The sequence below is a fragment of the Quercus robur genome, chromosome 11 (assembly GCF_932294415.1).
Source record: "Quercus robur chromosome 11, dhQueRobu3.1, whole genome shotgun sequence".
Classification (NCBI taxonomy): domain Eukaryota; kingdom Viridiplantae; phylum Streptophyta; class Magnoliopsida; order Fagales; family Fagaceae; genus Quercus; species Quercus robur.
Window position 1 is genome coordinate 36255204 of NC_065544.1, and position 15827 is coordinate 36271030.

The following is a 15827-nucleotide window of genomic DNA, read 5'->3' on the forward strand; positions in this document are numbered from 1 at the left end:
TATCACCTTAAACTATACACCAGATTGCATTTTACACCATAAACTATCCGAACACCATAAACTATCCGAATGCACATTTTGCACCTTAAACTATCACACTTATAACCATGGTGTTACTTTTGTTTTTATGTTTGATGAAATTTTATTTTATCACCATGGTGTTACTTTTGTTTTTATGTTTGACGAAATTTTATTGCATGTGACAAGCACATGTTTCTTGCTTAGGTGGAACAAACTTAAGAGATTGAAACACCCTTCTTCAAAATCAATTAAAACAAAAGCTAATTTTTTCACATCTCTTTGTTTCGCATGTGTGCCTCTTCCTAAAACCTCAAGTCCCACCCACCTCAGCTATCTATGTCAACACGCTTCTATCGCAAGGTTGGAATTACAACAGTAGCATCCTATTGTAGAAGTAAGATGGAAATCTGTTCCTTAAGGGGGGTATAAGTTAATTGGGCTGCTGCTGTTATAATGCAGGATTTTTTGGAATGCGTATGGTTGGGTGTGTATATACTTGATGACAAAGGAAATGTCATCGTTTACCAAAAAAAGAAAGGAAATGCCATCAATTGCTATGTGCTCTAGAGGAGCTTTCTTATTAGGTATGGCTGACGCAACTGCATTTTGTGCTATTCAAGCTATTTCCTTTGCTCATGAAACTGGGATCTGAGAGGCTTTTTCGGAAACTGATGTGCAACAAGTGTTGAAAGCTTTGCTGAAGCCCAAACTAGATTCGTCAAGTTTAGTTATATACAGTGCATTTTGTGCTGAGTTGATGTGAGAGTAAATTTAAATTAAATTCATTTTATGGATCCAATCACATTGATGGTGGGATTTAATAAAAAATTACGGGTAGTCTTAATTCTGAAAACAAAAATTAAATTAAAAAGTAAACTTAAGAGAAAATTTTAGTTTTTTCCTTCTCTTTGGACGATGGTTGAGGTGTGTGGGGCCTGAGGTTTTGAGAAGAATTTGAATTTGGGAAGAGGCACACATGTGAGATAGAGAGATGTGGAAAAAATTGGCTTTTATTTTAATTAAATTTGAAGAGGGGTGTTTCATTCTTTTAAGTTTGTTTCACCTAAGTAAGAAGCATGTGTTTGTCACATGTAATATAATTCTGTCAAACATGACAGCCACAGTAACACCGGAGTGCAAAGTGTGATAACCAAAATGCAGAGTGTAATAAGCATGATAGTTTAGGGTGCAAAGTGTGCATTCAGATAGTTTAGAGTGTAAAGTGTACTCTGATACATAGTTTAGGGTGGTAAAATGTATTTTCCTCTTGAATTTCATTCATTGCTCTATTTAAATTCATCCTTCAGATAACAATTGCAACTCATTCAAAATAGCAGTAGCAGATGGCTTTGTAAGATAACAACAATCTCCTAATAACAATTTGAGGAACAGGAAAATTTGTATTGTTAACTAGTGTTGTATGTGTAAGAGTGATGGGTAGGGGTGTTTGCGGTGCGGTGCGGTGCGGTTTTGGGCCATTTTTGCACTGCACTTTGCTTTGTGGTTTAGCCAAAACCATAACTGTACTACATCTCATTTTTGCGGTCACATTGGCGGTATGGTTTAGAGTTTAGTCAAAACTATGACTGCACAGTACCTTATTTTTGCGATCACATGTGTTATGCGGTGTATAAGATGTGGTTTGAAACCAGTATATTTTTTAAATTTTGGACTTTTCCAACCAACACAAAATTGATTTTTTCATTTGTTTTTGGCCTCTAGCAAAGGAAATGTCAACAACAAAGAAGTGTGGTGGCTCAAAGAAACAAGGATAAAGCTAAAGGAGAAATAGTGGCTTTGAGTTTAGAGTTTAGACGCAGCTTAAAGGAGAAACAGTATGGCTTTGAGTTCAAACCAGCAAGAAGATGAAGTAGTCAAGTTTAGAAGGGAGAAAAGGAAGCCAAAATTCATTCCGGCCGAAATGCCCAAAACACCCTAGAATTGACCAAAATGTCATCCAAGGTGGAACAAAAGGAGTTTCCATTTCGGTTTGGATACTGGTACGAGAAATTCTGTCTGTTCTGGCTGAAACGAAACAAAATCAATAACATTGCTTCCACATAAGGGCGTTATATTTATGGTTTCTAAACCTAATCTAAGTGGCGACTCTATCTTTTCTCCGCCCCAATCCACTCAGCTGAGGCATACTCCCCTTTCTTAAGGAGAAAACCGCTCTGTTCACAATAATGTGTTTAATTTTGCATATATTTGGTTCTTTCGTAAGCAATCCTGTAGTGCACATTGCATCAAGTATGGGCTAATTGGTCTCACAAGTTCTCCAAGCCCAATGGAGAGAGATTTTTGATGAGCCCAAGGCCCAAACTGATTCAAAATAATTCTATTACCCTCCAATCCACATCATCTATTTAACCCTTTGTTTGGGTTATTCTTTGCACATGTGGGCTTGATCCACGAAAAAAAAACCATACACGTTGCCCAATAATCACTTGTTGATTAATGGTGGACCACATCGACCCAATGTTGGCCATTTTAGCTGTCTTAGCCTTACGGTTTCCTTAGGCGTAATTAATGATTTTTTGGGCTCGGCTTTTTGGTCCAAATTCAACCAAATTCATGAGCTAATTTACATGGGCTATTTCCACGGGTTGTAGACTTGAATTTACCGGCATAAATCTGTAAGCCTTAGTTTTATTGATTTATTTATTTTTATTTTATTTTTTATAGGCCCCCGGTTGTGTGAAAAGTATCCTCTACTTATACTTTTCTTTTCTTTTTAAGGAAGTAGTTTTAGATCTCTTATCAGATGATAAAAGAATTTATCAATTGAGCTATACTTATAAACATATGATATTATTTCTATATATTAAGAAAATTTGGAAAGTTAGTTGTTACTTTTTTTACTTTAAAAAATTCATCTAATTTAATTAACAGAACTCTTAAAAAAAAAAATGAGGTTAAAATAGTAAATCAACAAAACTTAAAAAAAAAAAAAAAACCAAGTAAAAGCTTCCCACTAGATAATAGATAGATACAAAAATAAATAAATAAATAAACTTCCCATTAATTACCTCATGTATACAACCAAAACTACCCCACCTTATATATATATATATATATATATATATATAAAACCGAAACCTTTGAAACTTTCACAATTTTCCACGTCAGCACAATATTTAAAAAATAAAAACTCTATTTCACTCAAAAACAAAACCCTACGAATTCGACTACACTTTTAACTCTCCCACCGTCTGCCATAATTAACAAAAATACGGAGACCAAAGGCAGGGTGTTGCATGCCAAGCTGACTATTGAAGATCAAGCTCTTGCTGCAGCATATCATGATAACCTGACAGACTCTCTAAAACTAACCATTCTCTCTACCTCTCTAAGCTCTTCTTCTCTCTATATCCTTGATAGTTTCTGAAAAATACATTCCAAACGCAAAAGTCTACTCAAAGGCACAGAGAGAGGACAGACACCCATGACGGAGCCATATCTGTCGTTACCCATCAAAGCCATCACAAGATCTCCATTGTCATAACAAGCAGCAGTTACCAATGCTTCAAACTCTAGCCCCAGTTTACACAGGTGAGATGCTCTGTATCCAATTTTTATCAGTTCTTTTACTGGTGTTGTTGGCATATAATTGGTATTGGAAGTGCTACTGTTGTTAAGTGTGTTTTTTTTTTTTTTTTGATTTTTTTGATTTTTGGTATTGGAAATTATGGATTTATAGGTAGTGCTACTGTTATTAGTGTTTTTGAATGTATATTGAAAAGAATTGTGGATACGTGAATATGGGGTCATATGTCAAGCAAGGCACCACAAAATTATGGTGGAGTGACTCAACATCTAAGAGACTATTAATAAAATAAAACCAACCAAATTTGGGCTGGTAGTGGCGAAGGAGATGATTTGTACTCCTACTTTCAAAGAATAGTTGGTTGAATCAAAATCCAAATAATTGGTGTTGGCTAAATTACCAACCCATGAGTTGTATTGAAATTATATATAAACAAACAAAAGAAAACTATTAGATTATTAGATATAAGCTAAGGATAAAACATAATGATGAGACATTTGAATTTAAATAAAATACAATAGTTGGAACCAAATCCACTGCAAGTTTATTTGAAAGTTGTAGAAGTATTTGAATTGGAATTTTGATTTGCAACATGATCTGTAGAGGCAACGTGAGCTGTAGATCAATTATCAAAGGCATTTATCTTAACAACGTCTAGAGCTTACAAGTAAATAAGTAAGCAAATTCAAATAGCACATTATGCATTTCTGTATAAACAGAGAAATTGTATCTTTGAATCATGTACCCATGTAAAAATTAGTACACTGATCACACTCCACACAGATTGAGTAATGAATTTTGCTTTTGATTTTGGTGAGTGAGTGATTCTACTCTAGGTTCTGATTTTTAGTTTTCTAAAATTTAGCTGCTGTTAATTATTAAACAAAGAGTTAGAGATGGAATTTGAGAAGTTGCTTAATTAGTGCTCTTTGATTCATCTTTTCTTTTTTTGCTCACAATTTGTATATGGTTTTGTAGGGACACGAATCTCTAGCGGCCCAACAACAATGCTGGGCTCGCCTACAGAAAATCCCTTACAATAACATTTGTAGAGAGTGGGCTTGAAAGGCCATCGTTGGGTCACAGGGAGCTAGTTCAGGCCGGGCTTTAGATGAACCGAGACAAGAAAAGGCTTTAGTTTGGATATTTAGGCCTTACACCTTTGTATCTCGAGAGATTTGGCTCCTCGGATCATGTCCGAGGAGCACTAGTGTTCTCTCCGATTACTCGACGGTGGGTTTTTCGGGGTGATGCGCATATATTCTCCGGGCATTCTCCCTCCTCAAGTTTTTCTCCGGAAGTGAGATGGGGATCCCCCTTCCTTATTAGTTTACCTTTCCTTTTATACTAGCCTACGTTTGTTGTCCCTCGTCCACGTGTAGGGTCGATCTTTCCAGGACAGATATCTGTCCCATCAATCTAATCCCGAATTTGTTGGAGATGATCAATAAAGCCTAAAAATCCGGCTCTGTTGGGTGCAGTGTCATATCAGTGAAGGGTATTAAGGACAACTGCCCCAAGATATTTTCTGATCTCTCAAGTTAGCTTGTATTCCACTCTAACCCGGGAGATTTTGGGTCTGCCGAGGACTAAGCTGTCCTCGGCTGTACCTTCAGGTCACTATGGGCTTCCTATTTTTGGACTTGGGCCCTGACCTCCTTTAGTTTGGGGCCTGTGGACTCCCCATAAGCGAGCGAGCCGGGCCCCTAAACTATTGGGCCCCACTGGTTTTTTTTCCTTAATGAATTTGTATAGCTATTTAATTGATTGGTTTAGAATTGTTATGGTTTCAATGATGTCCAGTGGTTATTTGACTTATTTCTAACTATGATGTTGCTAACTAATTTAAATATATATATATATATATAATCGAAACCTCTGAAACTCTCACAATTTTCCACGTCAGCACAATATTTAAATAAAATTATCATTTTATTTAAATAAAATTATTTTTGTTTAGTCCAAACTTAACATGGAGTAAAACTTTATCTCTCTAACAAGTCCATCTTAAACTCAAAATTATCATTATCAATTTTTTTAAATAAAATTATTTTTGTTTAGTCCAAATTTAACAAGGAGTAAAACTCTATCTCTCTAACAGGTCCTTCTTAAATTCAAACTCTTCATTATAAATTTTTTTTTAACAAATTTTTTTTTGTTTAATCTAAATTTAACAAAGAGTGAAACTTTACCGAAGCCTCTAAAGCTCTCACAATTTTCTACGTCAACATAATATTTAAATAAAATTATCATTTTATTTAAATAAAATAATTTTTTTAAAACAAAATTATTTTTGTTTAATCCAAATTTAACAAGGAGTAAAACACTATCTCTCTAACAAGTCCATCTTAAACTCAAACTCATCATTATCAATTTTTTAAATAAAATTATTTTTGTTTAGTCCAAACTTAACAATGAGTAAAACTCTATCTCTCTAACAAGTCTATCTTAAACTCAAACTCATCATTATCATTTTTTTAAACAAAATTATTTTTGTTTAATCTAAACTTAACAAGGAGTGAAACTCTGTCTCTCTAGCAAGTTCAACTTAAACTCAATTTGAGTTATTTTTTTGCAGTATCTGAAACTGTTTAACAAATTTTTTGTAAGCAATTGCACATTCAAGCAATGGCTTCTTCATCAAATTGTAACACAAATTGAAGTCATGCAAGAGCAAATCATGCAATGGTGCAGTTTCTTAATCAATTTAAGATTTTACAAAATTATTTTAGTCAATCTCACAAATAGGTAAGTTCCCGTGCATAGCACGGGTTAACGACTAGTATAATTAAAAAAAGAAAAAAAAATATCCCTCTTCACATCAAAAATAAAAAATAAAAAATTCGCGTAAAAACCAATTGCAACTTTCTAAAAAAAAGGGTAAAATACTATTTTGGTTTCTAAATTTTATTGAATTTTTTTTTTCGTTCCTAAACTTTAAAAAGTTTTTTTTTTTTTTTTTTCAATCCCTAAACTTTGTAAAAAGTTTTTTGAATAATATAGAGACAAAAATAAGGATGAAAATAGAATCTTTTCAATAGTTTAGGGAAGAAAAACAAACTTTTAGTAAAGTTTAAGTACATAAATAAAACATTTTCAATAGTTTAGGGATGAAAAATGAACTTCTTAAAGTTTTGAGATGAAAAACAAACTTTTGGTAAAGTTTTTGAACCAAAATAGTATTTTACCCAAAAAAATAAAACTTCTCCTTTCATTTGTTCCTCTTTTCCCCTTCCCAACATTGTGGAATGAATTAAAAAATTTTGTTATGAATGAAAAGTTATAACACTAAAACAAAAACAAAAACAAAAAAAAAAAAAAAAAAAAAAACGCCTCATTACACATTCTTATTAATGGAAAATAATAACACTAAATAAAATATAAATAATAATAATAAAAAAGTCTAATCGCACACATTTAAGAGGCCCATATTTGGGACTTGGGAGCAAGCAGTAAGCACCAATGTTTTGTAGTTTTTGTTAATTAAAATGCATGAGCACAGGTTTTTGAGGTAGTTATGATTGTTAGGTCATAGGTGCAGACCCAAGATGATAAGGTTGGAAATTATCAAATTAATATAATAGCCACAAATAATATTAAAAAATGTTAATAGAAAGGAGCTTCGATTTGAAATCCAGAATGCTTTATTTGATTGTAAACGCAAATGGCACTGTCTGACAATGATTTAGGTCATATTGCCAATTATCTAACTTTCGAAATCAATAACCTACAACATGAGGCCAGTTATTTATTAACTTCTGATAATGATGGAGTTGTCTTAGACAAACATTAATATTTCCTTTTAATTAGGAACGTACCTAACAATCTTTTAGGGAAATTTAAAAAATAATAATAATCTTCCTATTTTACTTACGTATCCAATTTAGCTCATATGTATTTTTAATTGTACCAATTATACTTTAAATATTTATTTACTTGATAATCTAAACCCTTTTATCTATTTTATTACTTACCACCTCAATGCACAACATTTCTTCATCACATATGAGAGAGAGAGAGAGGAACACATTACTACCTATTGACACCCGGAATCTATTAAATATTTTTCAAGTTTCATTCCCTTATGTGCTTTCTTCTTCTTCTTTTTATTTTTTATTTTTATTTATTTTTAATTTTTTTTGTAAATCACTTATGGATATAAGTGATAAGACTGCTATTTTAGGTGTGTAAAGGTTTTAGAATTTGTTCTATCAGAGCTTAATGTAACGGAGATGGATGAAGAGTTTAGATTGTGATAGAAATGAAAATCTAAGGTTTAAATTGACAAGATTAAAATTATATGCTTCACTTTGGTATAAATGTAAAATAGTTTTTATTTTATTTTATTTTTTAATTTTCCCCTATACTTTCGTTTGAGGGTCACAGACAGGGACGGAGGGAGACTTGGACAAGGGGGGGGGGGGGGGGGGCAAAGGCCCCCCTAATTTTTTTAATATTAATATATATAGGTACCAATTTTATCAATTTTGTTCTATAAAATTGCACTTTGCCCCCTTTTACAATATCATTGATTCTTTTAAGAATACTACTATAGTTACAAACTTTTTTACAATATTTTTACAAATTGTTGAGGTAGTAAATTCTTATTGGTTTGCATCTGGGCCCATCACTTACATCACATTTTTATTTACTAATAACCACTCATCACATTAATAATTTGTAAAAAAGTTTGCAACTTTAGCATTTCCTCCTTTTAAAGGCTAGATCTAAGATCTAAAACAAAATAAACAAGTCCAAAAAATTACCCAACAACAAAAATTACCAATAATATAGCTAAAAACAATTAAGTTCAATTAACCAATTTTACCAAAAACAAACAACCTGGCCCTTTAAAAAATTTTAAACCAAAAAATTTTGTTCATACCTAGATGCACACATAAAAAACATAAAAAAAAAAAAAAACTATTAGCTGTTAAGCAACAGAGCCAGAGGCTAGAGTCGCTGCACGTAATGAACAGTAAAACCGCCCCCTCTAACCTCAAGTCCTGGCTCCGTCTCTGGTCACAGTATTAATATTGAATAATAAGAATTATATATGTATATAAATATATTTGAATTGAGAAAATTGATTAATCTCTCTTTCCAATTAACATATATGATTATTAAAAAAAGAGTAGTACTACGAATATTACAAGTTTTACTATATTGATTATTGAGCTTATAAACTAATATGTTATCAATTATAAAGAGATAATTCAAATATTTGGTGGTTAAACCCCACTAATCACATTTGTTGCCACCTCTGATGTCACCTCTTATTTGTGGCTATTATTAAGTTGATAATTTCCAACCTTATCATCTTGATAGATATAATAGATAAGGGTGGAAATTTGATAGAGCAATGCTATAAGTTAGATAAGACAGTTGTGTTGCCCGTGATTGTTAAAAATAAAGCAACTTAGAGATGGTTGTTCATCAATTTAACGAAACCAAAATTTTGATAATTCAAATTCAGATTCTGATTAATTATACCAAGCTTTAACAAGGTCGAGCTGGCTTTGGATATTCATAAACACTAAAGATAGTACATCTTATAACTATGCAACTTAAAATTAAAATTTTAAAAATGTGTTTTTTTTTTTGACAAAAATTTTTCTTTTGAAATGTAAATATATGATTATTAAATTCTTAGTGTAGATATTGGTGGTTAATATGCATTAAGAAAGGTAGAAATATATATATATATATATATTTATATAAAATGTTACACCTGGTATAACTTTAAGTAATATTACGCCACTTAATATATCTTTATTGAATGCAAATTTTAATAAATCTACTGTTGGATTACATTATCTTCATATATTCTCCATATTTGCAAAAGTAATCAAAGATCAATAGTCATGTTATCAATCAATTGGTTAAATTTAAGTTTTTGTAGATTAAAGTAATGCATAAAAGATGAATTTATGAATTGAATAATAAATAACATTTGATTTGAATTAAAATTGACATGTATATTAAGAACATATAGAATAAGTAATCCCACAATAAGATTTTTAAAATATGAATTCAATAATAAATTATTAAATGGTGTCATATTTTTTTGAGTTATACCAAATATAATTCCAACCCATCACATATAAACAAAGTTTAATCACTTTATGTTTGGTTCGATCTTACTTATCTACAATCTAGTCCAGGTGTAAAGTGTGATTGTTGGAAACTTATCCTCTTTCAAAAAATTGAAAAAAAAAAAAAAAAAAAAAAAGTGTCCAGGCCTCCAGAAAGGTAAAGGTAAAAAGAAACTGCCATTCTGGTTAAACAAATTGAGCGTAACAAAAAAAAAAAAAAGAAAAAAAAAAAAAAGAAAAAAAGAAAAAAGCAACCAAGGAGTCAAACTTGACTAGATGCTAGACATGCTCACTCGTCAATCTTCATCTTAGCTAGCATCATAGCTGGAGCCTGGAGGGTGGGAATAAAAAATTAGGACAAAATAAAGTTACAGTAATTTTGGTTCTCATCTTAAAATTTAACTGTATAACTACTTAATTAAAAAATGCACTTTTATTCTATGAAAAAAAATTTACATGTTAAAATTTTAAAAAGGAAACCTAAAAAACAACACTTAAGTACTGTACCTAAATCTTGCTCAAAAAATTAAGTTTGTAGTTATGATATGAGATTCAGGATTGGTGTTGTTGAGCGAATTATAACACCGTCTTCGTTAAGGAACAACTTATTTAATTTTTTGTTAAAAATATGCTAATGTATATTCATATTTTGAAAAAATTATAAAAAACAACAAAACTTGAGGTTTTTAAAAAAGGTATACATAAAAACTAAAAGTAAAGATGCTAGCTTATAATTTAATGGCAAACATATACATCAAGTATTAATGTGATCCATTCTCAAAAAAAGAGTATTAATGTGATTTATCATTTAAAAAAATTATTAACTAAAGTTAGCTCAATTATGAAAGTTTCTTATCGTTAATTAAAAAATTTAAAAGTTAAACACTGTCTACATCCAAAATTACTTGCCGTCTTGACTGGGTTATAAAGAAGAATAATCACGAAGCGATCACCATATTAATTTTTTTTATGGTATTTATTAAAAAATGAAATTGAGCAACACCAACTTAGTTGGATTTTTTAATTTTTAATTTTTTTTTATGAATTTAGATATCTTCTAGACGGTTAACAACGTGACTTGACAGGATTGGCAAAAGGCCTTAAGCTAATTTAGATGTCTTTTTCTAGGGTCAACTAGTTATTTATATAAGCAATTCATCTCTAACACAGCATAATAATAATTATGAAAGGACTCATTAGGATTAACATAAAAATTATAAGACAAGTTACATATATATATATATGCTAAAAATAAACAAACAAAAACATGACAAGCATAGCGCCCGGTCTAAGGCGCCAATTTATGTGGCAGAGCAAAATAAAATAAAGTAAACAAAATTAAAAAGAAGATAGCGAATACGGATACACGTTAAGGTATCCCCGTTATTTCACACGAAATTTGGTCCACCTTCCCTTCATTACCTAACACGTACCCATCCATCATCAGATGTTGTACCTCAACTCTTGATCCTCATTCTCCTTCATTAATTCTTTTTTTTTCTAATGTCATTATTCATTTTGACTAGGCCTCCACCAATTCTACCTTTCCATTTGTCTTTGTTTCAACCAAATCTACCTTTCCATTGATTTCTGCTGACTTCTCTGCCAAATCCAAAGCAACCCCATTTGCTGTTGACTTACCAGTAATAGCCACACTTCTTGCTCTCACCTCGTCCACAAAGGCTTGTATGTTCCGATCGGAGGAGCCACCTTCTGAAAACGCCGCCTCCGCCGCAGCCTTCCACTTCAAAGCGTTTTGCTTCATCTCCACTGCCTTAGGCCCAACAGTAGCTTCCAACAAGCATTTTTCAACTTCATCCCTAGTGATCACTCTGTTCTCGGCTTCACCACGGCACATTCTCACTCCGGTTTTGAACACATCAACTAAGTACACAGCGTCTGTGACTTGGTCACCCCATTGTGGGAAAGCCACTACAGGCATGCCTGAAGTGAGTGACTCCATGGTTGAGTTCCAACCACAGTGTGTCACAAAGCAAGCAACTGATGGGTGTGCCAACACTTGCTCTTGTGGGCTCCATTGGACCACCCTGCCATTGTCCCCAGCTTTCTCGAGAAACCCATCTGGAAGAACAAGGAGTTCTAAGCCAGCATCCTTGTGAGGTGGCTTCATAACCCACAAAAAGGACACCCCAGATTGCAATAGCCCATAAGCAATCTCGTCGACTTGCTCCTGTGTCAAGTACACCACACTTCCAAATGAGATGTACACAACAGATTGGGGTGGCTTTGAGTCAAGCCACTCCAAACAATCATCAGCCTTCATGAAGTCACCACGGACGCTGTTTGGTGCTTTTGGGTTCTTGAAAAGTGGACCGACGGTTTTGATTGGGCAAATCTTGGACATGAACTCGATGACATCTTGCTCGAGCTCTTGAAACGTGTCCATCAAAATGCAAAAGGGCTTGTCCAAGTTCCCGTATTGTCCCAAAATAGCCCTCCTCAAAAAGGGGTAAGGAGTGGTGGGGTACAAGAAGCTTGGAGTTTCATCGTACTTCAAAAGTGGCATACATGGCAATTGGATATCAATAAAGGGTTCAGCTTCAGAAGGGAAAGGAACTAAACCGTGGTAGTAGTGGTAATAGGCGCAGAAGCAAGCGCAAGATTGGACCCAAAGCATAGCTGAAGGAAGGCCAAGACTCTCAGCAACATCAGAAACCCAAGGGATAAAAGGGTTGTTGATTAGGCACGAGACAGGGCGTCCCATTTCAGCGTTTTTCCTGATCATCTTAGGGATGATATCTTTGCCAATGAGCTCCAGTTGAGGCAAGTATTGATCCAAGTCTTGGCGCCTTGGCTCATCCTCGTCCCAACCGTCTTCGAAGAATTCAAAGCGGATGAAGCCTTCACCGACCGGGGCAGGCTCGTCGGTGATGTTGCTGGCTTTTCTCATCTGTTTGCCAATGCTTTCGGGGGTGGAGAAAGTTACAAGCAAACCCTTTGCAGCAAGGCGCTTGCCAAGCCTGAGTAGAGGGTTAACATGGCCTTGGCCTGGGAAAGAGACAAGGAAAACATGAACTAGAGCTTCGGATCCCATTGATTCTTCTCGTTAAGCTAGGTAGAGAGGAAGAGATAGAAGGATAAGCTTGAGGTTGATTCTTACAAGGAAGTTTGTGATCGTGTGGAATTGAATTGTGAGTATTTGCGAGTAAGAACGGTAATATATACCGAGGAGGAATGTCTCACATTTGGAATTGGAGGAGAGCAATATGACCGTTAGGTAGCTAAATTAATTACATCAAACGTGAAAGTTTGGTTAGAGAGGCAAAATCAAAACTGACAATGTGGTAAGGTAGAGTCCGAGATTTTGCACTATAATCTTATATGGATGATAAGTCTTCCTAGTCAGCAATGATGTTAAACCTACGTACATAACTTTCTTACTTTACGGAAATGAAAAAAATTTAGTTCAATATAATAACATGTTACGCCGAAAAAGCAACAGATCCAAATTGTATTTGTCACAAAGAAAATATTGTAGCAAAATAATTTTTAAATGTGTGAAAAGTACCGTTGGACATATTTTTAATATTTTTTAATGCGTGAACAGTATTGCTACAGTACATGAACAGTACTGCTACAGTGCAAATGATATTTCCTCAATCTATATATATTTTTAAGCATACATAGTAACATGGATGTGGTACTCATAATTTATTTCAAATTTTAAAGAAAAAATTAAAAAGTATTCATATATACCTTAAGACGTGTATACTTTAATATATGGAGAGTATATATGTGATGCCCCAATTTGATTAATTATGTGATGTGTGTGGATATGTGATGAGTCCCACATCGGGTATTTACTGGGTTGAATTGGACTTTATTAACAACTGCAAAGAGCCTCAATTGTAACCAGTCCTTTTGAAATATAGTGTAGATGTGACTAGCACTTTTTCTTGGGTCATTATATATGGTATCAAAACTGGGTCGGTAAGCCCATGTGGGCTCGAAGACACTACCCCACAAAGTGGGTCCTAACAAGGACGTTAGAAATTTAAGTGGGAGAAATTGTGATGTCCTAATTTGATTGATTGTGTGATATGTGTGAGTGTGTGATGAGTTCCACATCGTTTATTTATTGGGTTGAACTGAGCTTTATAAGATCCCTTGAAGAGAGAAAGAATGTTGGAAGAAGGCTACAAAGGCCTAAGCATGGTTTCATTAATGACCAAGAAAGGGTTGCAAAGGCTTGAAGACAAAGACAAGGGTTGGAGAGTGGCTACATTGATAACCTGAAGTAGATCAGTGAAGAAGGATGTTGTGAATTGTGATGAAGCAAATGCGTGTAAGTTGGTGAATTTCGCATATACAAGACCCAAATAGGCCAATTTGAGTGATTTATGGGCCTTAAATGAGAAAATAGACCCCAAAATTGAAGTCTACCCAAAAAACAAAGCACAATTGAATGACTTGTGGTATGTAGTAACTATTAATAACTTTTGATCCTCACCTATAAATATGTTTGACATTTCAATATAAAGGCATTGTCTTGACCACGAACATGACACCCAAATTTTTCTTGATTATAATTCCCCTTTTAGGATAGATTTAGCCTCTATTGTCATGCAATTTACCTTTTCGATACAAAAATTAGTTTTATTTGGTGTAGCATATCCCCGAATTTACTTTCTGTGATTAAGAATTTATGTGTAGCACATTCCCTTTGTGTTTAAGTGAAATGGCACAAAAATGCTATGAGATTGGAGACGATGTATAATCCATTTTGACAGAGATAAGATTTGAACTGAATGAGGCAAAACAACCAAATAGAGGAAGGGAAATGAGATAAAAACAACTTATTATTATTTTTCTCCTTCTTATTTTATTTTTTTGAGAATCTAGCTAAAACAACTTGAGTTCAGTAGTGCAAGATTTCAAATCTCGGACCCTTTCCTTTAAAAAAATAGTAAAAAATAAAACAGAGACATGCACACACATACAATATACCCCATTTTGACAGAAATTTAGATATAAGATTTGAACTGGACGAGGAAAATCAACCAAACAGAAGAAGGGAAATCAAATAAGCGCAACTTGAGCTCATGAGTAGTACTGAGGGACCTTTTTCTTAAATAAAAAAAATAAAATAAAACAAACACACACTGACACTCACAACCTTTGACCCCTTTGTGACAGAAAAAACTTAGACAGCCCCTCTGAGACTTTGATGGGATTTGCACACCAGGCCTATTTAGCACCTGTTAAAGTTAACCCTATGCGAGGCCCTACTTTTTTTTTGCTGACATAAACTTCAAAAATGTGGATTGTACAGGGCTGTAGCCTTTCTCAAAACTGTCCGCCTTGGCACAAAGGTTCCCTGCAAACATGTGGGCCTTCTAATTATTCGTTCTCATTTTTAGCAAATTTCAAACCAACTTCAAGAGCAAAAAATGTATGATTTACAACAAAATATTCATTTATGACCTATAGGACACTTCATGTGTACTAATTAACAAGGAATTATCTTTTAGGATCATTTTATTTTGATCAATTTTACTTAGCACCATAGGAACATTTCTCTATTAAAAAATAAAAAATAAAATACAAGAAGAAGAAGAAGAAGAAGATTTAATTCCAAATTTCTAAGGTTAGTTATAGATTTTCAAAAAATTAGCTAAGTTGGTCACTATTCATTTAATTTTCTCCAGTTCATTATATACGTTTTTTTTAATAAAACATAAAGACAGAATTTGTAGTAAAATACTGTATATTGTATCAAGTGGGTTTCTATATTTTGTGTATGTCCATGCATGGTCTCCTACAAGAATTAATTCGTATTTATGCTTAAGCCTAATTTGCAATTTTTCAACCAAAAAGGGGGAAAATGAACTTATTGCTTTACTTAACATTCTCTTCCTATCATAACAGATGAAAAGAGGTTGTCGTTTGATATGTGCTGTTTTGTCTCTATTCTCAAACACAAAAACAAAAGAATATATTTTCACTTTCAAGTAAAGACAATTGCATCGGACAAGCAAAGTTGAATGGCAAAACCCAAATCGGCCAGCCAATAGTTTGACCATTAGCTTTGGGATTGTGATTAGTAGAATAGAAAAGTTATATGCTTTTTAATTCAAAATATTTTAATGTCTTTATTCTCTGTTTTATCTAAACGCATGGCATTAAAGAGAAGAAATGTCTAG

General features: G+C 33.3%; 1 protein-coding gene across 1 annotated transcript; it reads right to left on the reverse strand.

Annotated features, from left to right (window-relative positions):
* Positions 1 to 11151: 11151 nt before the first annotated feature.
* Positions 11152 to 12880, reverse strand: LOC126707260 (gallate 1-beta-glucosyltransferase). Its single transcript, XM_050406850.1, has one exon. The coding sequence runs from the start codon at positions 12716 to 12718 to the stop codon at positions 11186 to 11188; it is 1533 nt and encodes a 510-aa protein (XP_050262807.1). The 5' UTR covers positions 12719 to 12880; the 3' UTR covers positions 11152 to 11185.
* Between the last annotated feature and the right edge of the window lie 2947 nt (positions 12881 to 15827).